Below are 26,521 nucleotides of genomic sequence, written 5' to 3' on the forward strand. Positions count from 1 at the left end.
ATCCTGACGATAATCACAGCTAATATAGTAAAGAATCGTAGATGCATAAATAGCAAATAAGTCAGTAGACAGACATCTGGACCTTTTCCAGTTAGCTCTAACTATTGAGGTGTTCCGTAGTTGGATAATTTAAATCAAAAGTGCTCCATTGACTGTCATGAATCATTTTTCACAATGTATTCTTATTTATTATCATTTGTATTATCAATTTAGGATTGATAACTTGACTTTTTATTAAAACACTCAACAACAAACAACATTATTAAAAGAGTCTGTCAAAGAGTTCACTGAAAATGTAGATTGTTTTTTGTGAAAAGCGATAGAAAGAAAGACTTGGTCCTCTTTTATGTTACAGATTTTAAAAATGCTTTAAAATGAAATAATATTCCAAACTTTCTCCTTCTTTTAAACATCACTTTGTAAACATTAATGGGATTTTTCTTGGCTAATGGTAAAACTCTGAAGGGGAAGATCAGAAGGCTCTTGCAGTCTTTGTCAGTTTATGTGACAGAATACATAGAATTTGGGGGTTTTCCCTGACCCTTTTTTATTGTTCTTCTTGTAAATTGGGTACAACTCCTGTGATAGACATCCCAGAGTTTAGGTCATCCTTGATCTACAGTTTGAGAAATGTGGGTTTAATAGTGTTCAAATACTTGCATTACATGACACAACATGGACTGATTACCAGCTAAGCATGCAACAAGAAGTATGAGCTTGACACAAGGATAAATAAGAACCAGGCCAAGTGGGTGTCTAGTATAAATCCAACTTAAATGGCACTGCAATAGTCGACTACTTCCTTTGTATATTTAAGTGACTCCACGGTAAAAGTTTGAAAAAATGTATCCATGGATCATCACAAAAAATATTAATGTGCTATAAATTGTCTCTGTTTTTCTGGATTTGTCTTTATCGAAAAATGAGATAAAAACCACTGGACTAAACAGGTTGAATACTTTTTTCTGTATATTGACTAAAAAGGAAGAATTAAGGAATGCTATCGTATTGGAATTTGAGACAAGCAAAGTTTTAATCATAAATTAATGAGATGCTTACTCATTTTTAAACATTTGAATTTGAATTTTAGTTTTAATACTTCGAAATCTATCATCCATTTTTTATTAGGTTCTTTTGTTTTACCATCCATTTTTTGTTCTCTCACTTTCCTTAATCTTCATTTACAATTTCTAATAATAACATATCTTTAAAACCATTTTTTGTGGCAATGCTTACTATCTATCTTTTTGATGCAATACCATTTTTTTCTTTACCAATATTTTTCATTGTTATGAAAGTCAATTCCGAGTAATAATCTTTGTTATTTTAACAGTTTTTCTGTTTTTTTTAAACAAAGGTAAGACATGTAGAGACAAAATAAATATGTATACATCCAAAAAGAAAGCAAAGACGGGGTCAAAATGATGTAATAGAACTTCTAAAAAAACAAAAAAACAGCCAAAGTTCCACTAAACTGTGCAATGTTCCAAAGGGTTAAAGGAGTAATACAATAATGTGTCACACCTCTTGCTGTTGTAAAAATGTCTAAGCAAAATTTATATTTAAAACCTTCATGTAAAGTTTGAATAAAAATTACAGTAATAGTAGGGTTTAGTGTCATTTATACCTTATTGGAAACAGGGATGTCATTGACAAACTGTCAGGTGAGTTCAGAAACTACTTAGGCTTAATGACTTACCATTTTTACTTCTTGCAAATAAATAAAGGATACAACGTCTATCCAGCTTAAGAAAGGTTATTGGATTAGCGTTTAAGGCATTTTAAAAGTTATATCCATATAAATCTTTCACTTGGGTCTTGTACCGAATCGGACAACAGTGTAGCCTTCTCCAGTAAATCCTTTAGGCTCTCAGTGTGGTTAAGGACTGGACAGTGTGGCGGCCAGACCTTGTGTGAAAATGATGTCTCATGCTCCCTGAACCACTCTTTCACAATTTGAGTTCAATGAATCCTGGCACTGTCATTTTGATGTATGGCCATGCCATCAGGGGAGAAAAAAATCTATTGATGTAAGAAGCTGGTCAGTCTGTATATTCAGGCAGTCAACTGACCTAACTTGTTGGAGGCTCAAACATATTAATCACTGCAGCTCTTGTCTGAAGGGAAGTTCTCTCCTGTTTTTTTTCCAGGTAGAAAAAGTTCCTTTTTGTCCCTAAGGCGATAGTTGTGCTTACGTGGTCGATAACAAGAGTATTTCTGTTCATGGTGTAATTTGGGCGATGTGCTTTTCAGCTCAGTCATTCCACACTAAACCATTAAACCGATGGTCCCAATTTTCCTAATAGGATCATAACTAGGGCTGTAATGAGTATCCGAAATTCAGGATATTTGCAATCTGTTCCCAAAAAAAGGAGTACAAATATTTGCATTGTCTGAGATTGCTGATTCGTGATCTTTCTGAATCTAATGGAGTGTAGTAAAGAGACACTTCAGCCTATGTAATTATTGCTCTAAAATGGAGAATAATGTTTCATTTTAAGTACATAAACTAAACAAACTACTGTTACCGGCAGTATATAATCCTTCAAAGTAAAGTTCTCATTTAAAGGAATCGAGTGCTTTTTGTAGATTAAAAAAAAGAAAAGAAAAAGTTCAGTTAACAAAAGCAAGTTCTGAAATAAACAAAAACAAATTTGTTTTATATATACATAAAAAACTTAACAAATAGATAGGGATAAAAAATGCTGTCAACTTTTCGGCATATCCCGTCAGGGGTCGCCACACCGAATCAGTTTTCACTGATCCCCACATTTAGTCTGGCAGGGAGTTTTTTATGCTGGATGCCCTTATTGACTCAACCCTGTGTTTTATCCAGGCTGGGGACCAGCACAAGGAGACTCAGACTCGGGGCCCCACTGTGGCTTCATAGTTAGGCAGTAGCGTAAAGGGTCTTGCCTAAGGACCCACACTGGATGAAGCTCATCGCGGCCCCTGGGGAACAAACCTTGGTTTCTCATCAAATGCACATTGAGTAGGGTTGGGCGATGTCCCTTAAATTGGCAGTTGACGATGTTTACAGTAAAACAGCAGGATGGAGAATGATATCGTCCGGGGGGGGGGGTATTTTTAATTTTTCATTATCATATAATTATTATTCGTTATTTTACTTTATTACTTTATTTATTTTATTTCCCAACTAATGAATTATCCACGATGAAAAATAATCTCCAGTATAAACTGAGGGAAGGGAATTTAACAAAAACAAAAAACAAAAAAAAAAGAAAAGAAGTAGTCCGCTCCTGCACTTGATTAGTCAAGTGGACCGAGCGACTGTGTCTCTGAGCAGAGCAGCCGGACTTATATCTTTGTGTTTGAGGGAAGGGGGGATGCTTTGTTAACGTGTGCGCTATCGCTGTGTGCGATCCGTCCCGCAGCTCTAGGTGAACGAGCTACCGAAAACTCAGGAGAACCGGCTTTCCTGGTAAAAGTTTGTGTCCGGGCAGAGCTCAGACCGCCAGCTCACACAGCGGCTGCAGTGTGTGAGCTTTTCAAAGCAGAAATGTCACTCAGTCCTTAGAAACCGTTCAAACAATCACGTGGATTTGTGTTTCCAGTCGTGTCCCGACTGATGTTATTGATGTTATTCCCACATATTAACTTGCAGCCAAGCTGCAGATTGCAGCATTTTCCGCATGGATTTTATGTTCATCAAAGGCTAAATGTTGTTGTTAGCCTCTCCTAACCCTGGCTTCTTCCGGCTCCGTTCTTCCACAAAAAAACACTGACAACACAGATTAAAATTAAAATGTTTAGCGAACCGGCGCTTCATAATAACCGTAACAATAATAAAAGCACATTTAGAAGATCATCTCGTATATTACCGAGCTGCCAGATATCTATGTATGTTGCAGCTCGGCTTGTTTACAGCAGGACTAATTTCCTCTACTGGTATTTCAAACACTACTGCGCATGTGCAAATGATTTATTCCGACCGAAAGTGTGACCCATGTGAACTTTTGTTATAATCGGGAAAAGTTTTCAGGGCCCATGTACACGGTTGAATTCTAATCCGACCATTGATCCGATCAAGATATTTTGCACATGAAACCACGGCTTATGGTGTCGACTCGCAGCGTGGTGGGGGCGTGGCATCACGATGGTTTCTCTCCATCGTGATGGCTGACTAACATCACGATGGACGATGATATCATCAAACCAAAAAAATATGATGAATATTAATTTACGACTATTTAGAAAATCTTCTGATCAATTTCTCTATAGATTAAAAATTAATTATATAAAAATAGGAAGGCTGTGTCTGTATTTACTATCTTCTTGTACTAAAGTAAAACTACGAGGAAAGTGTTAAGAATATTTTCAGAGTTTGTTGTAAGATGATACAAAGCAACAGTGATCTTTATGTTTCGTTTACTGCTGAAGTGGAGTTGACAGAAAAACCAGTTTGACATTGTTTAAAAGGACAAATATCACTATTTCTTTCAAAATCTGTTTATCTGTTATGAGTTGTTGATTCTGGTCTATTTTTCTAAATAAAAATATAAATGATGGTGATTAAATACATGTTAGTTTAATGTTTATTCATCCAGTAAAAAGACCCACATATAACAACAATTTATATACATATTTAGATTAAGCAGTAAGAGTTGTGGTTTAATCGGTGATACATTGATCTCGATTGGTGAAGTGATGTCACTACCTAAGTAAAGATCCAAACCCCTTATCATAACTAAACCATCTGCATCTTTCATGTGCTTATAAAATAATTTGAGGAAAACAAATGCTGTCAACTTACTGCTATGACATGTATTCTTTATAATACTGACAGACACATAATAGTAGGGTATAACTTGGTTAATTCCGCATCATTAGTTTTAAAAGCTCTCTGCCTCAGGGTAACTTTGGAGTCAACAACACCATGCTCTATAAATATAGCATAATTAAAATAATAACCCAAATCGATTTCAGGAACTAATGCTACTGACTGCTTGAATTACTGATGCAAACAAGCAATTTTCCAGAGTTAAGAAAAACAAACCAAAAAAAAGAGATGAAAGCCTTGGAAATGCGGGGATCACTGCTGCGCAAATAAAGTGACACAGATGTGGATCTAAGTCATGTGAGTACAGTCAAATGTGGAGGCTGCAGGGAGAAAAACAAAAATGGGGCACACTCCAACGGTAGGCATCACTTCTTTTAGATGCAAAAAGGAAAGCAAAACAAAGAATTTTCAACTATTTTAAGCATTTTCCCAAACCCATTTAATTCAATTATAAAAATGCATTAAAAAGATATTAGGGCTAGCTGCAGTTTAATGAAGCATGTTTACTTGGGGATATTGTTTGTAATGAACTGTTTCTGGGCTGATCTGTTTGGCTAACAGGAAAAAAAAAAAGAAATGTAAAGTCAAGAGTCTAATAACACTAACTAACAAGAGAAAAGGTGAATAACCAATGTCATAACAGTAAGTTTGCTCATATTTTTGCTGTGCTTTTTCTGTGCTTTGCCTGATTTGCATCAGGACTTTCCTGCTGTACAGTCAGGGTAGCTAGCAGACTTTACGGGGGGTGCCAAAAGGTCTTAGCAGGATGGTGTGAGCAGATGGCTCATATGCAGATGGATTTAACAAAGGAAGCAAAAGTTTTATCATTTTTTTGTAATGTCTCATCTGTAAAAACACATTTTTGAAATATTTTTAATTATGCACAGCATCAACAGAACTCGAGCAGTTCTGCAGGCTCAATCTTTCTTCAAAGTATAAAATTCGAAATGCAGTGCAGTAAAAGTAGATAAGCTCGCAAGATCGTCTGTGTAAAGAGCTAAAGGCGACAGTGATTGTAACTTTGCAGCAAAAAACGTTCACACAAATGTGGTGCTTAACTGTTTTTTGTGGTAAAAATCATGAAAAGTCAGGGCTTTACATTAAGGGGAATGTTGGCACCCCTATAGCTCCACCCCTGCTACTGTACTATGCTGGTTACTCTCTGTTTGCCCAAGGGCAGTCTAGCTACATGTGAATAATCTCTGAACTGCATGGACACTCATTACACACAACCCCTTAGGTAGATGTACTTTAGACATCAACTTGGGGTATGCAGTGTGTTCACTTGCATTGCACCTTGCAAACACAGTTAGCTGAATTCAGTGTCAGGTAAACACCAGAGGCAATGCTACATGGAATTGGAACCCTCTGAGGTGGATTCTATCTTTCACACTCCCGTAATAAATGTATTTCTACATAGGCGAGTCATATATACATCTTTATAAATCATCTGAAACCTGTAAAATACTAATAGCATTTTTTAACAAAAGATCTATGGTTCAATTCTGTATTAATGAGCTTGAAAAGTGAACCTAGCTGAGGGTCAAAGGTTTTAGGAAAAAGTTATATTATATAGACCAAGTTCTAAGCCCATTTTAAATACAATCATCAAACCCTCTAATCTGGCAACTCAACACAAATTTACATGGAATGCAGTTTATGCAACGTGAAATGAAAACATCAATCTGAAGGCATTAAAAAAGCAAAAAATGATTTGATCAAAAATAAATGAAGCGTGATTAAAATACATTCAAGCTCTGCATATTTCAAAGTCTAAAATCTGTGTGTGCCCACTCTGACATACAACATTTAAAGTGGGGAATTTGCAAACCGATCCAGCCCCAATACCACCGGGAACGACTAAAGCTTTCAAGCAGAAAATCTCACAAATCACAATTTACCAACTAATGAAACCTCTCAAGATTATCCTCTATCCGCCTGTGCCCACTGTCCCCAAAACTGCTCTGCTTTTATGAGCAGTGCCTACACACAAAGGAGCAGATTTGGTTTGGGCAACAATATTCCTGCTAATGCTGTATTTGTGAAGGGAAAAAAAAGACATGAAAAAGTAAGATTTTCTGTTTTAAGTGAGTCTATTCAGAAAAGGAAGCAAACGCACATAATTTCAGGTTCATGCTTACCTTGTGTGGAGTGTACTTGAGCCAGAGTGATGAGAAACCAGCAGAAGGTGTGTAGTTTCCACAGGGAGCATGCCATGGTGCCTGCTATTGATGAGTAGTGACAGGTTTGTGTTGTGACTAACAGGTTCTGATTAGAAAAGTCCAACCCAACTGGTCTCAGAGGCGCTCATCATTGATCCCTTCACCTGTGAAGCAGACCAAAAAAAAAAAGGTTTACTTCAGCTTGTAGTGTGTTATTTCATAGAGCAAATCACCTCGTAACACCTCAGTCAAAAGGCGCTTGATGCTGCATATACATTCCACTGCAAAGACGTGACAAAGCTTAAGCTGCGAAATGCTGCAAAACCACAGAAGCCACTAAAATAAACCCTGAGGGTCAATAATCCTGAAGAGGGAAATCCCTTAATGGCAGATAAATGCTAACCATTTCAATGCTATTTTAAAACAGATGTGGCCCATCCTGTCCATCTACTCGTTAGCCTTAGATGAGTAATGCTGCTAATGCGGTTCTGCTTTCTCCTCTTGTTATAAAGAGAATGTTTATACCTCATTAAATAGATGCAGTGGGCTTTTATTTTTTTATTTACCCATTTAACTAAATAATATCAAAGCAGTGGCTTTAAAATAATGGCGATCAATTGGTCTTAAAAAGGTTGAGACAGGTCATTTAGAACCATGCTATTTTAACAAAACATGCTAAATTAATTCTCTGCTGACTGACCAACTTAATGTCAACAACAAATGATGCATAAACAGTGTCGTCAACGTCTCTATAAGGAAAGTCCTTACTGGACGTCCAACTTCACAAATAATGAACCTTGAATGAGAACTTTCATCAACATAAGTTGGTATTAATGTTTTCAAAAAATTTGAGGTAAAAAAAACAGCTCGATAAAAAAATAAAAGTACAACAAAATGTTTTCGTTTTTAGAATAATATTGTTGCTTTCAGCATAGTTTTTTATAATCCTAAAGAATAAATGTTGTTTTTTTTTCTGCAAATTGGGGATCTCTGTCTAACATTTATGCATTTGAATGTTTGTAAGTTTGAGGCAAATCTACTATCAGACTTGGAAAATACCATTTGGACTGAGGTACGACGAGTTATAAGAAAAAATGTGGGTTGAACTTTAGGAAACTAAAAAAACAGGGAATGGATTTGCCATTGATTATTGTTTCCTTCTTTATTTGTATACATATGTATTTGCACTTGAATCTGTAAAACATAATACCTAATATCCAACCTCCCAAATATCTCTCTCTGAGTCACACTGGTTGAAGTTTTGGCTAAAGATGTCCAGGATCTATTTTAGGTCAGAGAATAGGATCTTTCAAAATGATCCAAAATCCACTCTGAATCATATCGACAACCAAAGGTTATGATATGAATCAAACTGTACTTGTTACTGCTCTATTACAAACTCACAGAAACAAAAGTTTATGTTGGAGACGAAGATGAGGGACACATTTAAATGCAGCATGCATTTCATCAGAGGCCTTTTGAGCTTTTCATTTTAAAAAGTAAAAATGGTAAATCCTTTAAGTCACATTCCCCAAGTCTCCTAAATACTAAAGGACACCAGATTTTTTTTAAGTGCCACGTTTTTATTATACAAATATTTAAATTATCGATTTTTTGTGTCAAATCTCATCAATCAGACACAATGATTATTAAGTTGTTCAATTAACAGCTCCTTATTTACTTTAGATCAAAATATGTTTTTCATTTCAATATGTCCCAACACACTGAGCTAATATTTAAATTTAATATAGTGATGGGATTATCTTCAGAGTTTTACGGGTGTAAAGCGACAGTGCTTGATTTTGATTGATACCCTGTGTCATTTCACCTCCCCCATGCCCAAACCAAACAAATAAACTGCCAAACAAATGGTCAGTTGTCTATGTTGTGACAAACCACAAACTACCTTATCTCTGCAGCGTCTTTCCTCTGCCCTCCCCCTTTTACACGTCTCCAGATTCCTCCTTCTCCACCTCATCCATACCCGTCTTTGTAGCACTAGTTTGTTTTGCTCTCTTTTGCTACAAAAGCAAATGCCCCCCGACTCACCCACCCCCCGCACATCATGGCTACAGTGGTGGAGCTGTGTAGGGTGAAACCTAATGCCTACCTGCGCGCCCAGGCATGCGTTTCACTCTTCTAACGGCTCCCTTTTGTCTGTGTGTTTACACTGCTGGGTTGAGCTCAGTCCTCTCACTCCCATGAACCATTAGCACATTCACCATGGGATATGGCATCACTCCGGCAACAAGGCACACAGGACCCCATTAGAAACTGTTTTCTTTGTTCTTTTTTAGCACATTCAAAAACAACATTCCAGTTTTTTTTTCTTTTTTTGTGTCTGCAGCCTGCAATTGTTAGTTAAGATTCAGTCCAGTGAATGTTATCCATCATAGTGGGAGCTAACAAGAAAACTCAACTGAGGAGACGGTGAAAAAGGATTGTTTGTCGCATACAGTCAAACCGCACAAATCAGACTCAGCTGTCTGCTCCAAGTGGTAGGTCAACCAGCGCCCAGAAGGTCTTTGATCTGTTCTGGGTTTTTAGACAATGCCATAATTCATCCCGAGAAATAACGTGCAGGGTGCACACATTAGCCGACAAAGTTTTAATTAAACCCACCATAATCAGCTCATCTAGTATGACATTACTCCTCACCTGAGACCTCCAATTTTAGAGCCATTTAGGAGAGGTTAACAGGAGCAGAACACACACAGGCCCGCTGTATTTAGTTCCAATGAAGTAAAATGCAGCTGTGGGGGCTTAACGAGAGAAAGTCCACCGCAGAGACAAAACATTTTGGATTCTGTGGAGATGTGGAACAAAACGGGTTCTGATCAGTCGACACTTTTGTATTTGATACCAAAAAATAAAATGCCCAAACAGGCTTTTTCTCTGAAGAGAACTGGGGAAAACAAACGTTTAACCCAAAACTAAAAAAAAAAAAAACGCTACGATCACTTTTTTTTCTTATTTTTCTATAGTTTTCTTCTTTTCTGCCTTTCTTTATACAGCTCTAACATTATTAAAAAAATAATTTTTCTTCATACCATATAGAAGTTATGTTGGTCAAGGAAACCAAATATAAAATCAGCCGGCTCTTGCTGCACAAAATCCTCCATGTGTTTTTTTATTTTTTTGTGCCCATTTTTTCAATTGCCCATACTTTTATCAGTTCAACTAAAAATCACCAGAGGCAGGTTAAATAAGAAAACTATTTCATGATGACTCCGATGTTAAATAATCTAATTTACCAACAAAACGAACCAGCAATCAGGAATATTGGTTCATTTATGACAACTATTGTTTTTGTATGTATCTCTGATGGGGGTGTGTTGCCATGGATGACGCCAAGAGAGCTTTAGATTTTACCATGAGCCTCACAATTGCTGTTTTCAGTAGTTGCAAAAGAGGGCGGAGTAAACTTTGGTCAAACTGCCCATCCCACCTCATATTTGCTCTACAGATTCCAAGGGATGACATCAGACATCATCAATCCTTCCAAGATTTCAGGATGTTATGGTTGGGCCAATAAAACCAATTCCCACACATTTTTCCTAAACTGGAACTTTGTCCTGTCACTGCAACTTTGCCTCAACTTTGGCCAATTGCTCTCAATTTAACAAATTACACCAGTCAAACTTTTCTTGCCATCAGGTTTACAGTAGAGACTCAAACACACATTGTCCATCTAACTAATCTAACATATTGCCACATAACAATCTTACTTTTCCTTCTTCCTTGTGACGGTGATGCAAGCAAAAAAAAAAAAAGGTACAGCGACTAAGCAGTATGCAAATATTCTTCATTAAAGTGCAAGTAAACAGTTTTTTTTTTCCTTGCAACGTTGTGTGCGAGCACAAACCAAATTTAGCGATTAATGCGCACCTTTAAACCGTGAAACACACGCGTAGAATGGCAGAAACTTGTGCACAAGTATGCAGTTGGGCTGAATTTACCCTAAGTGTCAAGGTTCTATAAGATGAAGTATGAGCTTGTTGAATATTATCAGATATAAAGGACAAGGTTTTTTACTGCCACACCGAGTCAACTTGACAGAAGACCTAATGATCTGTTGATAAAGACATGAAAACAAAAGCACTAAATACACAATTTATACAATTATAATGTATTGGAAAATATTGATTAACTGAAATGGATACATATGTTTAGACCAAGTGATCTTTCTGTCTGAAAAAACTGTTTCTAAATAATGACAAATTCAAATTCAGACCTCTAATACTTTAGAAGAAATACAAGTTATGATTAAATATTTGTAGTAACTACAATAAATAAACAAAATTAATACCCATGACTAAAAACTACATTTCACTAAAAATTAAACTAAAATATACTTTTTAAACTAGGTTAATTTTAAAGTTTTTCTTTTAAATGACATTAAACATATAAGAAAAACAAATTACAATTTAAGGTAACACCTTTAGCTTCTCAAACTAAAATTTGACTTTCAACATGAATACAATGTTGGTCATTTTTGAATCAAATTTACTAAGAATTTTGCAATCATAACGTTGTAGTTTTAGAGTTGCCCTTGCATAAACACCTGTATGGAAAAAAACAACATTGCTTTGTTCTATAATATAACATTTTCAATAAGGATTTTAGTCAATGCCTTCTTTTGGTGTTCCATAGAGTTGCACTTCAACATAATGGCAATAAAATAATAATGTGTATGCAGCCTTTAATTGAAGATATTAAAATAAAATCACAACTTTTTTCTGTAGAAAAATTGCAGCAACTTTAGCCGTTTTGTGCCTTAAGAATCATAAAAAATGCCCACAATATCCCGAAGGGACTGGATTATGCATCCAGTATAGGTCTAATTTATATATATATATATATATATATATATATATATATATATATATATATATATATATATATATATATATATATATATATATATATATATATAATTTGATTAATTTTTTTTCAAGCAGTAATTTTAGCAAATACAATAAAAATTTCACACAGATTTATCAAACTCATTACAGAAATGATGAAATGAATAAAAACATACAAAAAAAGACACACTTAAGTCACATTTGCTTAATTAAATATAGTGATCAAAACTAAAGTCAAGTAGAGCTTTATTTATACATATATATATATATATATATACATATATATATATATATATACATACATATATATATATATATATATACATACATATATATATATACATACATATATATATATATATATATATTCATACAGACCGTTAAAGTATTCAAAGGAACATTTATTTCACAATTTGCTTTGAAGAGGATTTTCTTTTTATCAATAGCTCTGCATCTTTTTTTTAAAGAATGCTCCACTTTGCAGCTGCTTCACTCTTCTGCGCTTTCATAGATTTAAAACTGATACTATTGGATGGATGTGCCAGGTGCAGTTTTAGAAACCCTATGTTTGCAACCTTGACACAAGTAAACAAAACTAGATTTGGTCTTCAAAATTTTGTAATTAGTCCATGGTCTCACTTTGGTTGTAGCTGAATTATTGAAGTGCTCACAAGCAAAGTGAGTGAGTTTGCCCACCTTAATGTGATCGCATCTCTTCAGTTATTTCTTAAGGTTAATCTTCAGAGTGAAAACCTGCCTAATCAACACTACAAATATATATATATATATATATATATATATATATATATATATATACTTTTTTTTTGGGGGGGGGGGGGGAGGATACATGCCTGCTATGATGAATTAACATGATTAATGATTAGTCTTCCTCCTTTGTCATTAATACACAATACAGAGGCAGGGCCAATCTGTGTTTCATGTGTCAGAATGTGCAGAAAAAAAGACTAGATTCCCTTTAGTTTTGTAGTTTTGCTTGAAGGCAGCAGGGACCCCCTGCCACGTGAAACACGCTGGATGCAGATTCCTCGTACATGTTGATGGGTGTTCTGTAAATCGATGATAACAGGCCTATACTTTAATATATTTTGTTTCATGCTGTGAGTGTTTAACATGCTGAGACACCAAAGGCTCAGACTGGAGGAAGACTGCCTTTCTCCTCATTAAACGAGCTGAGGTCTCCCCTCGCAGTTGGGGGTTTCTCTTTTGTCTCTCTGTCTTTTAACGGAAACTGCCAGCAACACCACCTTTGCTGTTTTCTTGCACAGTCTTAGGCTTGGGTGCATTGAGTGCCTCCAATGCACATGTTGCTGTGTCTGGCATTAAAGTGTACGGCCTAAAAGTATTATTGCCAAAACAGGTGCGCACGGTTTAATGAACAAAACGGTGTCAGCGTTTTAGGATTTTTAAAAGCACAGGTTGATAAAATGTCAGCTTACATCCCACCGCTATGGCTAAATATGAAGTCACTGCAGACAGATGTTTAAGTACTCTGAGAAATGGGGAAGCCACAGGGGCGTAGGCCCACAGGCTTTAAACATATGTGCACTCCGTGTACTCAGTATGCTTTATATTCAACAACTGGGTGTCATAATTGAGAATGAGGGAGCAGTTGGTCTTCTTCTGGAAAAGAAAAGGCTTAGTAACTTGCAGGAAGGCGGTTATTAGAGGGGAGGGGAAGGGGAGGAGGGTCGATTCAGGACAGTTTGAAATTTAAATGCTGTGGTAGTCTGAAAACAAGAGGCAGATGTGAAAAGAATGTCAAGTTTCTTAGACAGAGCTCCCGGTTGTCCCCCTCTTTGCAGTTTGAGGAGCCACAAGAGAATAAGAGAAGAGTTGAGCTTTTCTATGAAACAAGGTCTGAGACAATAGAGGAGAGGAAAGAATAAAAGACTTAAGTAGGGGGAAGGGGGTTCAATCTTCAATAAAAGACTGACAGCTTGCAAGTCTTGCTTGACCCCTGAATTAGCCCCCAAGCTTTCAACAAACCAAAAACGGAGTTGGGATGTTAATTTTCACAGAACATCACAAGGATGCAAAAGAAAGGAGGTATATTCACTGAAATGTAAATCAGAGCCAACACAGGTGGAATAGAGAAACTCATTTACATTTTACATGCATCTGTTGGACTTTCCAAGCTGCTGTCTCATACATGAAGTTATAGAAAGGGTCTGTTATTTCTGATTCTTATTTCTCTTTAAAAAAAAAAAAACTTGGGGCAATGGACTTCGCCATAAAATAGTCAGTCTCAACTGTGAATAAAATATATTTTCAAACTCAATTGGGTTCCTGCTTTGACAATGTTGAAAATGTACAATTTGCAAGGGCAAATGAAAAAACTCAAACTCTACTGTGGCAAGAGCAGGTCAGTGATCATCTGAGCCCAGAGCCCCACAGAGTCACATATATGCGGGGCAGAAAGGAATCAGATGCTGACTCCTCTGCTGAGGGATTGATTGAAGCAGCACAGGGCCAGCGGATATGAGTGACAAGCACCCAAACTCTGTGTGACTGCTGGTGCCCAAAACACAGGCCTGACCCTGACGGGAGCCGGGCCAGTAAAATACCAGGTCAAACATGTTCACTGTGCAACATGGCTGCTCAGTGGGGGGCAGAGCTGATGCACGAGGTCACCAAGGGACAATGGCTGGAGCCCTATTGACAAAGCAAAAGAGGGCCAACTGTAAAAATATGCTTTGTTGTTTTTGTTTTAATTAATTAAAAATCTTAAAATTAATATCAAAGTACTATTATTATAATCTCTTTTTTTTATATAAATTAAAAGCGTTCCCAGTAGTCTATATTATGGTTATGCCATTTATAGCTAAATCAGAAACCTGTTGTTTTCTAGGACACAGTTTCTGCAGAGCGGCAGGAGTTCATTAAAAATTCATTCAGGTATGGGTGGAACTTCCCCTCCTCATTACTGAGGGCTCTCTGTTTACAGCTCTCCCACTGGCTTATAGGCCCTCCCACCCCCAACCTAACATTACAGGTGCAACAAAAATAGCGAGTAATATTGGAGCAGTTTTGAGCAACTCGGATGAGGTAAATGAAGACTACATGGATCTTGTCATCTACAGGAGGATTCATCAGAATGAAGCGAACCAGGAAGCATGTGGCTCGTCCAGTGTACGTCACCAATATGATCTTTTTTTTTTTGCGACTGCATTTTTTTGTCTGCTCCTGATTCACAATGATTTGAATAAAGAAATACTAACTACCAATACTAATTAATTATAAGATTAATTTTCTTTATTTAGGTTCTCCATCCTCAGAAAAATGTCACAAGAACATGTTAAAAACACCAAAAACACGAAAAAAAAATATAAAAATAATACACTTCTGAGTTGGCAAATCCCAATGTATGGATTTAATAAATGACTTTTCTGATTTCTTTGAACGAAAAGGCACCGGTCAAAGCATGTGACATAAGCGTGGTGGTTGTCATCCTCATCGCTCTTAGTGTTTCCTCAATTCATCATTTTTATGAGCCACTCAATTAATCGATCAGAGTACTCCCTACTGGTCAGAAAGTATGGATACAGAACAAAGCAATCACAAGCTAAAACACTCCACCACATCAATACATCCACAGGAACAAAACTGCACGCCCTACCATGAACAATATTTGTTAAAAGACACAAGACAGTATGGTTTTTTTTTAAAAAAAGTCCCACTTATCATTGAGTATTCTCTCAAATATTTGTCAAGTTTGTCCAGATTCAGGCTATTCTTCTGGACACAGCAATCACCCAAACCTCCACAACATATTTAATTGGCAGAAATTCTATTAGAGGTGAAAAATACACCTGTCCGTCTGCGTCAATTATAGCCAGAAGATTTTTTTTCACAGTAACAAAGTTTTAATACATACACTTTTCTGTTCTAATGTTGATGTTTAACCAACAAGTGAAGTGGATTATCTCAAATGAAATTTGAAAATGCCATTTCCACTTGCCGATAACACAAAACTATCCCTTTCAGGACAGCTGCGATAAGAAAAATTCAGCCAAGAGTGTTTAACGGTGTCGTCTCCAAATGTTCCTCCGCTTAGGAATTAATAGGCTGACATTAATACAGCAAGATAAATGGGCAGGTCAGAAATGGGAACCCTGCCATTATATGGGCATCTCATGGTGATAGTACCTGCCAATCAAGTCCAATAAGTCCTTGCCACACCATGATTCACCTTGAAACACTTGAAGCAAATGTAATATGTTGTGCATTACTTTCTGTTCAGAAACTAAATCCAATTATTGTGGACCTAAAAATACTTTGAAGAAATGATACGCATAAAACACATTGGGAGACTACAAAAGGTGCGTTTGTTGTGTGATCCAGATAGCTGTGGCGATATTATTATAAACAAACCATGGATTAAAACCCGACTGAGCTCGACATTTTGCCAAGTCGTTTTTCCAAACTCATCTTGTCAATTTCAGCTCATGTCCATCACTGCTTTGTTGCTGCAGAATTATAAAAAAAAAAAAAAAAAAACTGCAACACAACTGCCTTAGGATGAGGGAGGCTGCGTCCAGCCATGATGTCGTGCCTGGAAAAGCTTAAGCAGTAAAAAATAAATAAACAAACAGAAGCAGAAAACTCGGCCATCAGGGTCACAACGACTTAAAAAGAAGATTTATGTGACTCATGTGTGTCACAGTGTATCTACTTTCTATAAACATATTTATAACTTTGCTGATTTTGAAGCACGCTAACAATCTGCTGCGTTTTAACCAGATCTCCACCAACAATCTGACTTTCTTCTCTTTAAAAATGAGCAGCTGAGTGGTTAAAAATCCAGCTCCATCCTCTCTATTAGGGACTTTGCCATCAATAATGCACTGTGATCATAAGGCGTTATTAAACAGGATGATTAATTTTTCAGGTGGTGGGAAGCAACACAAAACATATCGAAGGTAATGGAGACGATGACTTGTCAGCGTTATACTGAAAAGGAAGGGAAAGACACTCATCTATCGTTTACTTTAGCGAATAAAGTTTTTTGAGACAAACACTTTATTAACGCATCAAAAAAAAACTTTGGCAAGTTAAATCTACAAAATATTGTGTCACAGCTTTGTTTTATTCAGAAACTTTTTTTTCCAAACTGCTTCCTTCCATTCATGGAGTTATAAAAAAAATTTTTTTCAGTACATGTCTTCGTATTTTTGATGCTTCATGATAGGTTGAAATGAAAAAGACAGAAAGAACTCTCCTCTTTTGAATAACACGCCTTTCATAGTTGTTATTTGTTTCCTAATCTTTCTTATCTTTGCAACAAGCAAACACTTATTCTTTTATGCAAAACAGAAACATTTCAGTGAGTGCGTTCTAAAATTTCGAAACTGGTGCTAATTCAGATTAGAGGTGCTTCCTGTAAAAATATCAACCTTGTCCCAATGTCTTATTGAGGCTTTCATCCTTTGTGTCGCCCAAGGGAAGGACAAGCACCGCCAAAATAAAAGAGAAAGAGCGTTTGCAGAAGTCACTAAAGCAAAAAGCGGCACAAGGACCTTGACCTTACTGCTAAAGCCATCCTGTACAAATAATTTCAGACCCGGTACTCTACTTTCACTTATCTATCCCAGCGCTGCTGTATCTATTTTCAATCTAAAAGATGGCAAGAATGCCTTTGTCAGACAGGGGAAGCAGCGTGTGTCAAGCTAAAACAAGGTATAGCACTGTGTCTTGTCAGGAAGCACAGACAAAAGAAGGTGGGTGTAGTCTTTCCTGAATGCAATCACTTGTCAGCCCTAAACCTTCCCTCAGTATAGCCTTGACAGGTAATGGTGCCGGTTAAATCCGATGAAGGTATAGTTGGCCTTTTTTCTTCCCCAAAGACACAGAAAATGCATAAAGTGCAGTTTGCTCCAGCTCAGGAATGAATGCTTTGCGTTCTTTGCTGCACAATAACTGGGAATATCTTTTCAACAAAAATGAAAAGAGTGGGAAGAACGGAAAACAGCTAATACTGCTTGTATGCACAGCGGTAACACAAGAGTGAGTAATTGAAGTTGCTCTGAAAATTCAGGCTTCTTCATTAGATTTCCTTGTGCAGTCCTGGTGTCACCACTCCCCGCCCGATCCCCACCCTCAGCTGTGACAGAGACAGGACAGTTTTGGGGGGCTGAGCCCTCTCCACAGCACTCATTTGCATAAGATCAGCACTCTGAGGGGGATTGTGATGCAAACAAGCTGAGATTGGTTCATTCCAAGCCCCAATTTTAATAACCGAGGTGCAATAGGCGCTCACTGCTCTGTGCTCACTGCTCAAAGGATCAGCCCACTTTGGGACCGAGAGGGAGAGCAGAATCGACAAATATGGGATAAAAATCAAATGATCTGGGATGAGACTTTCTATAAAAATGCTTTACATTCTGTAGTTAAGGCTAGCCCTGCTTTATTTTTCCTAAATTTAAACACACAACAGAACAGAAGACAGATAATAAAATGGAAAATGTTCTTTATTTGTAAAAAATATCTTTTTACTAAGAGTGTCTCAACACTCCCGGATGACCGTGATTCTGGCTTTACTTGGGTGAAAAAAATATGTAAATGTAGCCGTGGCTTATGTTATCGTCCCCTGCCACCCACAGTAGGACAGGCAGATACAACAATCACAGCGTCCGCACCTTGTGTATGTAGAATATGTGTTTGCTCTTTTGTGATAACGGAAAAAGAAGGAAGAAAACAAACAGGCCATTCTTTTGTTGTTGTTGGTTTTTTTTTTTGAATAACTGGACCAAAGTCCGGAAATCTAAAGACACAAGGAGAGAAAGCAGGCAGACTTTCAAGCGAACGGTGATAAAACATTCACCAGGAAATTATCTCTGTCATAAGACCCTCCTGTTTTGAATACCAAACGGATTCATATTCCCAAACATATTCTAAGAGGCTGACCAATTTTGTGCTCGGCTCAACAATAGCCGACTGCGGCTTAGCTTGCACCTTTGAACCACTGAGCTTGGAAGTAGCATGAAGAAGATCTTAATCTGGTAATCTACTACAGTGTAATTGCTCCAGTTTAAATTACACAAAATAACAACAAGGGGATGAGACTTGATGCGAGTATGAAGTGAGCTAGGAGTACAAAGTCTCGTACTAGAAAAGAGGGTAAAGCTTTGACAAGTCCCCTTGCTGGAGAGAAAATTATTCTCCACAGAGCAACAACAACAAGCATTAACAGATGTTGTTCCTCAACACGAATCACCATTTAGAAGAGAAATTACCTGAGCTGTGTGGAATTGGCTGTTAGATTATATCATAAAGTAAGTTTCCAGTGAAGCAATCAGCAGCGATTGTCTCTGTGAATGATGCTCAGAGAAAACCAGGCAAATTTAGAAAACCGCCGTGCATTCGCACAAACTGCAGGCCTCTTTTAAAGTACACCACAAGCCTAAAGTGAAACACTTCACAAGACATGGAATTTGCAACATCGCCCTCTGCAGAACAGGCAATTAAACATGAAGAAAAAGAAAAAAGGAAGTGTGGCACTAAAAACAAGAAACAGAGGCAGCTAGTTAAGCGTGACGTGACAGGGCAGGTGCAGCAGAACTTTTCTCACTGGGGACGCCATTAATGTGGATCTCGGCACTGTGAAAATAAAATGGACTTAGTGAGCACATAATGATTTAAAAGGTGAAAAAGAAATATATAAATATTTAAACAACCCCGTCTCGGATCGCACTTTACTAGAACACAACTGAGCCCAGAAATAAAAAAGTGTGACTTAAATCCCCCAGTTAAAAGCAGCTACATGCCCTGACTTCAAAGGCAATTGATGTATGTTACTGATAAATATTCAATAAAGCTCTGTGAATGTTTTTCCTCCTATCCTTCTACGCTTTACATCTTAAATATATCTACATCTTTGGAGTTTTTACTGCACGGTCAGCTTGTAGGAACCGTGTTATGAAGGCTCAATTCTGTCTTGGTGGGAAATGTTACTTTTTAGGAAGCAAGCACGGCATTGTGGGTAGGACTTGAGAAAGATGTAGTGGACCTGAGTCCTGACTGCCCACCCTCACTTTGCTGCACTGTGGACTGGACTTCATTATACACAAGAGCTCACAAGCCTTTTCAGGTGAGGGAATAAAGGGCCCCTTTTTTTTTGGCCCTTTGTGGTAAAGAGTAAACTGAGTAGGTGTTGCAGCTGTTAGCGACAGTCACTGCCTCACGCTGATTAGCATGGCAGCTAAGACTCCGCGATGTCGTCGGGTAGATGCTCGAGAGGCAAATATGTAAGTAAAATGAGCATTGTCAGGGAAGGGCTGCAGGTGATCACAGAGGAGAAACTTTTCCATCCTCTAGGCCTGTTTCTGCCTCTCAGAGTTGCAGGTCCGTGCTCACCCCCCGGGCCGGGCTGATGGTAATGGCTGCACGGTTCACATCCTGTCAGATCACTCCAGATTCATTTGTAATCAGCCCCGCCAGACGAATGATGGAGACTCTGCATTTTCAAAGGACAAAGCCTGTTTATGCCCCCCCACATTTAACTGTCCACTTCACACTTGTTCAGCTCTGCATAGATATTATCACTACAATGTTCATTTGGAAGCGTATGCCTCACCTTGTCTCCTGCTGTGTAACCTGAGAGCAAAAAGTAAACATTAAAAGCACAATTTGTGAAATTTCACTGCATTGGTTTTAGGTAAAGGCAAATAATTTATAATGAAGGGTTTTTATAATAAATTAAAGCTTTTTATATTTTTATACAATACTTTAATTCCATGTTATACATTTTTTTTTTACTTTTATTGACACATTTTGCTTATACTAATGCATTTATTGAATCTGAAAGAAAACAGATGGAAGCTAAAAATAATTGAGTCTGTCCAAAATTGTAATATTTTATCAAACACACAATTTCTAAAATGCATTTAAATTATTTTTTCTGTTTAAAAATTTTATATTATACTTTAAATCTCAGGATTTTCTTTTGTCAGTTTTTTTGTTTTGTTTTGGTTTTGCAGAAAAATGCTTTCATCCCAACAAAAAATATTTAAAAAATAACTTTCTTAGCTTTGATTTTTATTTTTTTATTTTTTTTTTTTTGCTTTAATGCTTTGCAATTTCATAGGATCTTCATCCGGATAAAGATTATTTTCTGCTTTGAAAACATTAAAATTTAAGCTTAAATTTTCAGAATTGACCTTTTCCGACACATCCAGGAAGAGTGGAATTTACCTTCTTTGATTTTTAATGCAAAAAAATACCCAAAGCTTTTTTCCTGAAATTATTCCTAAATATTCAAGTCATGATGCCATGAATATCAAATATATCTCGCGGCTATTTGTTTCTCCACATTTTGCTCACAGCAATAACACATCAGATGTGAAGTAGAAGCTGCAGCTCTCACACTCGTCTCAATTACTCGAACTGTTTTTTTCAGGGCTGACTTGCCGAATCAGACAAGCAGGACGATCTAATTGATAAAGCAGAGTATGTGTGATTTACAGCAGAATTCACACCAGCAGAGCTGCCTCACACCTTGTATAGAAAGAGCCATGAGGAAATATTATGGAAGCCTGTGTGTGTATTTTTCCTTAGCTGTTGTCAAGGAGGTGCACAGCACTGTCAATATTAAATATCCCTTGTGTTTTTTTTTTAAAATATGTTAATAATTTGATGTCTCCATCCAAAAGCAGATGAACACATACCAAGGACCAACTTAACTGCAGTATTTTAGGATTTTCCTCACCCTTTCCCCACGGCGGATGAGGAGGCGTTGGATCCAGCAGGCAGAAGTGAATGCCAGCCTTGGCACAGCTGTACAAGCCAAGCTGTAAAAGGAAGTCACCAGCCACTGTCGCTCAATCTGTGTTAATCCCACTCTATCTGCAAGCACGTCAGCCCCACTTCTCATGTCCCTGCATCTTTTTTTCACACTCCTATGTTCAATTTGGCAGGGAAGTGGACTTGTTGCATCACATCTTCTGGCTTAAAAATTCCTTCAACCCATTTTCCCTCAGATAAATCTTTATTATTTCATTTTTTTTAGCTTGTCCATGCGATATTGAAACAATAGTTGACATGTTTTATGCTTTAAATTCTCTTTCCATCAATTAATGAGTGGGAAAAACAAGGTTTACTTTTTTGTTGACCCCAAATGTATGAGACTGGGAAGCTTTTAATACTCCAGAATCTCTTCTTAGCTGATCAGATCTTCTTTTGAATGGCCTCAATACAAACCAGGACTTTGCGTTAAGGAAAAAAAGAGTAAGCTGCAATTTTCTTGTGTTCGTTCATTAGTCCAAAAAAAAAAAAGACAGAAAGTAATCAGACAGAAAAAAGGTGGACAAATGTTGTGTTTTAGTGAGCCAATACTCTTTAGCCCAATAGGTTGTGAGGGCAGGGCCTCAAAGAAAACCAAATCCAGGCCCCTTGGGGCAGAATTTTTATTCCTCACATCCAATCTTGTTCTCCGCTTTCAAATGTTTTCCCAAAGAAGCTTCACTTCGGTTGACCCAAGCAGAGGGGGGAGTGGGGCCGCTCTGTGGGCGACAGAGAGGGAGGCTCTGTACTAAGACAGTAGCAGGTGCAGCTGTGACAGTTGCCGTGTTGTTGCTAGCCCCACGCTGTAGTCAAGATGAGGTTCACAGATGTAGCCACTCACTGCAGCAGTATATTGGCTGCCTGGAACAATGCATCTCTGTCAAGAACAACCCTTCCTGAGGCCATTTTAGTCTGAGAGTTCTCTGCATGAAACGAGGCGTAGAAAAAGTTCATCCTGACACGCAAGGTCAACTCCGTTCCACAGAAACACAACTCTTCGTCCTTTGTAAAACACACAACCCTAACGGACGTTGTTTTACTACGGGATATTTGCAACAAAAGCAACGTGTGAATATTATCAACATTAATTTCATGTTTTGTTGCTATTTGTGGCTTTTTGGGTTTTGGTAGAGAAAAGCAACTAAATGTTTTCCATTCACTCAGAATTAAAGTAGGCAACAAAGTCCAATCCAACATTTTGTTTAGTTGAATGTCGGAATAGTGGAGAACTGAGATAGCATCACTATTGTTTTCCAGTAAAGCACACAGCCTCTGCTTGTTCAATTACTGGAAGGAGCCTCAATGAGGTCGGTTAAATCATTTGCAGAGACATTATCTACACAGAGAGAAAAGACTGAGAAGGAGGAGGCGGCGTTGGGGGGTGGAACTTTAGTTTGGAGAGGGTATAAAAGTATTGTTGTGGACCACACATGAAGGATACTGAGAGGACGAAAGCAGAAGGATTCATAATTCCCTACAGGAAATTTATAGCCGTTAACTCGGTTTCAATGCTAAAAATCACATAATAGTTTTTTTCCACTTATGCAGGTGATGATGGATTTATATGTAAATATCTTGAAATCACACATAATTTATAAGTAAACATTCCGCAGGCTTTCCGTTTCCTGACATATAGCAACCACCCAAAACACGAAACCTCCTTACAATCCCTCATCTGTCAGCAGGAGCAACCATTAAAATATAATTTCATTATCTTTTTTTTCCCCTCAACCTCAGCTTTGTTTGATGTCTCCTGGCATGGTAGCAATTGAGCAGACAATTATTTTGTTGATCAGCTTAGTTTTTAGCAACTTACCATGCCTGTGATATTCCTCTGAAATTCCCAGACCAGACGCTTCACTCCATCTGACTTGGCAACTACATAACGAGAACAAAGCTTTCACTCTCCCTAACTAAATACTGTACAGTAAAATATCATTTTCTGAAGCCCAAGACCTGCAAAGCAACCAAAGACGAAAGAAAAGGCCAATAAAGTGGTGCAAATATGTCTAAATTTAGAAAGTATTTGTTGCCTGAAAAATGAAATTTGTACACTTACTGGTCACACTTTTTTGCTGGCTTTATTGTTTGGTGCTTTTATTCAGTTAAATCAATGTTATACTTTAAAATGAAATCAAATTTTATGCTAAACACAGAGATATCATTTTTTATTGTATATAAATTTTAAATGAACATCAAATTAACGCGTTTAGCCGAGAAAAAATAGAAAAACCATCAATCTTTTGAGGCTTTCTGTCATTCATTTCTAACATTTATAGAACATGCAGTTGTTTTACTTTAAAAGTAATGTCTTAACTGCTCACAAAAAATAATTAGAAAATAATGTTTAATCAATTTAAAAAAAAGAGCAATTTAAAGCAATTTTTACCTTATTCAGACTCGTACATCTGGAAAAAAGTCAAAAAGCCAGACTAAAAATATTGATTAATGTCCACATCCTGATATGGAAAACCAAAAAGATAATAATAAAAAAAAAAACTTTTCCAAGTCCAACAGAGTCACAATTGTCAAAAAAAACACCAGCTTACATGGGAGAGATATATTAGTCTGCCATGTTTACTTGCGCACCATCCCGAAATAACAGTCCTGTCTTGCTGGAAAAGGGGTTTTTAAGTGTGAATGTGCCTCGCTCTCCTATAATCCAGCCGAGACATTACTGCTTCCCCTGGCAGACGTCCGCAGATCCCCCCTGTCTCCCAGCCAGGCCTTGCTCTCTGCTGCTATGGCAGAGCTGCAATAACTGCTGTTTGCTCAGAGCCTTGCCTCCCAGGTTCTCCTCTGTCATGCAGAAACGCAATATTTTCCCAAATAGCGTTGCAGCTGTGCACAGATAAGTACGAGTCCTGTTCAGATGGCACTAAGAATGGTGCAGTGAGTGTGTGTGTTCATGTTTTTTTTTTCTTAGTGTGGGTGTGTGTGTGATTTTCCCTAAAGTGAATTATAATATGAATGAAAAAAATAAAAATCAAGTGAGTGTGGAAAAAAAAGCGACAGTGTAAACAAATTAAATTATATATTTTGTTTTACAAATTATCTCAAAAAATCTTTGATTGATTGTGACGAAAACTCATTAAATTGCAAAAAAATGCAATAACATTTTTTTCTATGAATAATTAAGAAAAGAAAAAAAAACGTGATTTTTTTTCCCCACTAAACTTCACAGACCTGAACACACACTGCTGAACCAACACAGCAAAGCCCAAGTGTTTTCAACGCAAAATTAAAAAAAAGTGTGCAGCAATAATAAACCAGGTCAAAACGTTACACTCTTATATACTTTAAGAGCTGAGGTCAGAAGAATTTTATGACCCACTTTTCACCTTGTGCTTTCTTTTTTTGTTCCATGTGCCTTTTCAAAAAAAAACACAGGATGAGTGAAGCACTCAGAAAGCCATGCCAGATAAGCTCAGAAAGACTGCCACTTAACCAGTGCTCAGAAACCCCACATGCCAGCTACCGGCTAATAGCCGTGTTGTTTCTTGTCACCACAGTTTGAATTGAGCCTTGCTTTGCAGCGCCATGTCCTTGCAGAGTAATGTTCTGCGAGGAAATTATTTAGGCAAGCAGAAAGTTTCACCTGCCATTTCAGGGGGCACCGGCTCTCCCGTTGCACCAAAGGCCTTTGGCAAGTGGAAACAAATGTTTCACAAAATGGCAGGGAGGGGGACACACGGGCGCACAGCGTTTTACTGATTGCCAATCGTAAAATAAAATCAGCCATGAAAGGGGAAGGTATTCCGGCCCACCAAAGGCCAGCGCTTTGCATCACATTTGCCAATGGTTTCTTTTACAGCCATGTTTATTTCCTTTAATGGTAAGCAGTTATGCGCACAGTATGGCGCCATGTAGCTGGTTTCACAACAAAAAAAGACTGCATCTGCAAACACGAACGCACCATTTACGTACCCAAAAAGCACTGGGGTGTAAATTTAAATGCTTTAAGACCCCACAATCTTCCACTGCTGGAACATTCAAAACATCTATCATTTCTAAGATATTTTTTTTTTCACTAACTGAAACACCCTTTGACAGATTGCAACCAGAAAATAGTTCCGTGCATACCGCCTGCTGACACTGGGGTGCTCACATTTGACAAAAGCATGATTTTGGAGTTTAGAAAAATGCACACCAGTCATTTAGTGACACTATGCCAAAAAACAAAATCCATTCAGAGCAAATCCTTGAAATTATCCACATTGACTTACACAAACAGGAGGATTGAATGCACGCGTGCAAAAAAGAGGAAGTGACACAAAAAATGAAGTGAGCAAATCTTGCATCTGGTCAGTATGTTTGAGCTCATGTTGAATTTAATCAATAACAAATTACCTTAATAAAGCCGGCCTGAGCTGCCTGGCTTGTTGTTATAATTAATCTGGAAAGACCATGACAATCGGCTTCATGCACGAGTCAAATATTCACAGGCCGAGTGAAATCTCAGCTGCTTTTGTGAGCAGAGAATGAGGTAAAAGTCTGTCATCTCAAAACATTTCTGTGCGTTTCTACCTACTGACCCAATCACATTAACTGGATTTGTAGTCTCAAGTTCTGCACGGGTGCAATATATAAAAAGTTGAGAAGAGGGCAATATAAAGCGCTGTCCGTCTCAAGCCCATACGGACGTGCAACTGGGCTCTATCGATTTGCAAACAGAGATGTGGGAGAACCAGGGAAGCATCTGGTTCTCTGGAAGATCAAGAGCAGCTGCAGTTTTTCGAAACCAGACGCAACTCTGTGAAAACAGGACTGGACACTGAGAAAAAGAGTCTCTTCTACCCAGAAGACTTAATAAAGGCGAGTTTAAGATATCAGGCAGTAACACATGCATGGAGACTGTTCGCGCCTTTCAACTGCTATATTGGCTGAAAATAGGG

The 26,521-nt window shown here is 37.6% G+C and overlaps 1 protein-coding gene across 50 annotated transcripts in view; it reads right to left on the minus strand.

Moving 5' to 3' along the window:
* Nucleotides 1-26,521, minus strand: part of adgrl2a (adhesion G protein-coupled receptor L2a) — a 264,519-nt gene that overhangs the window by 77,673 nt on the left and 160,325 nt on the right. For 46 of the 50 annotated variants that reach the window (XM_078945821.1, XM_078945818.1, XM_078945802.1 and 43 more), the window contains one exon: nt 6,943-7,127. In XM_078945821.1, the coding sequence (XP_078801947.1) occupies nt 6,943-7,018 (76 nt within the window). In that variant the 5' untranslated portion in view covers nt 7,019-7,127. Of the gene's footprint in view, nt 1-6,942; nt 7,128-24,015; nt 24,513-26,521 lie in introns of those variants that run through there. The other 4 variants (XM_078945842.1, XM_078945836.1, XM_078945806.1 and 1 more) reach the window with 3 other exon arrangements.

The sequence above is a fragment of the Oryzias latipes genome, chromosome 4 (genome assembly GCF_053564925.1).
Source record: "Oryzias latipes strain Hd-rR chromosome 4, Olatipes_Hd-rR_3.1".
Lineage (NCBI taxonomy): Eukaryota > Metazoa > Chordata > Actinopteri > Beloniformes > Adrianichthyidae > Oryzias > Oryzias latipes.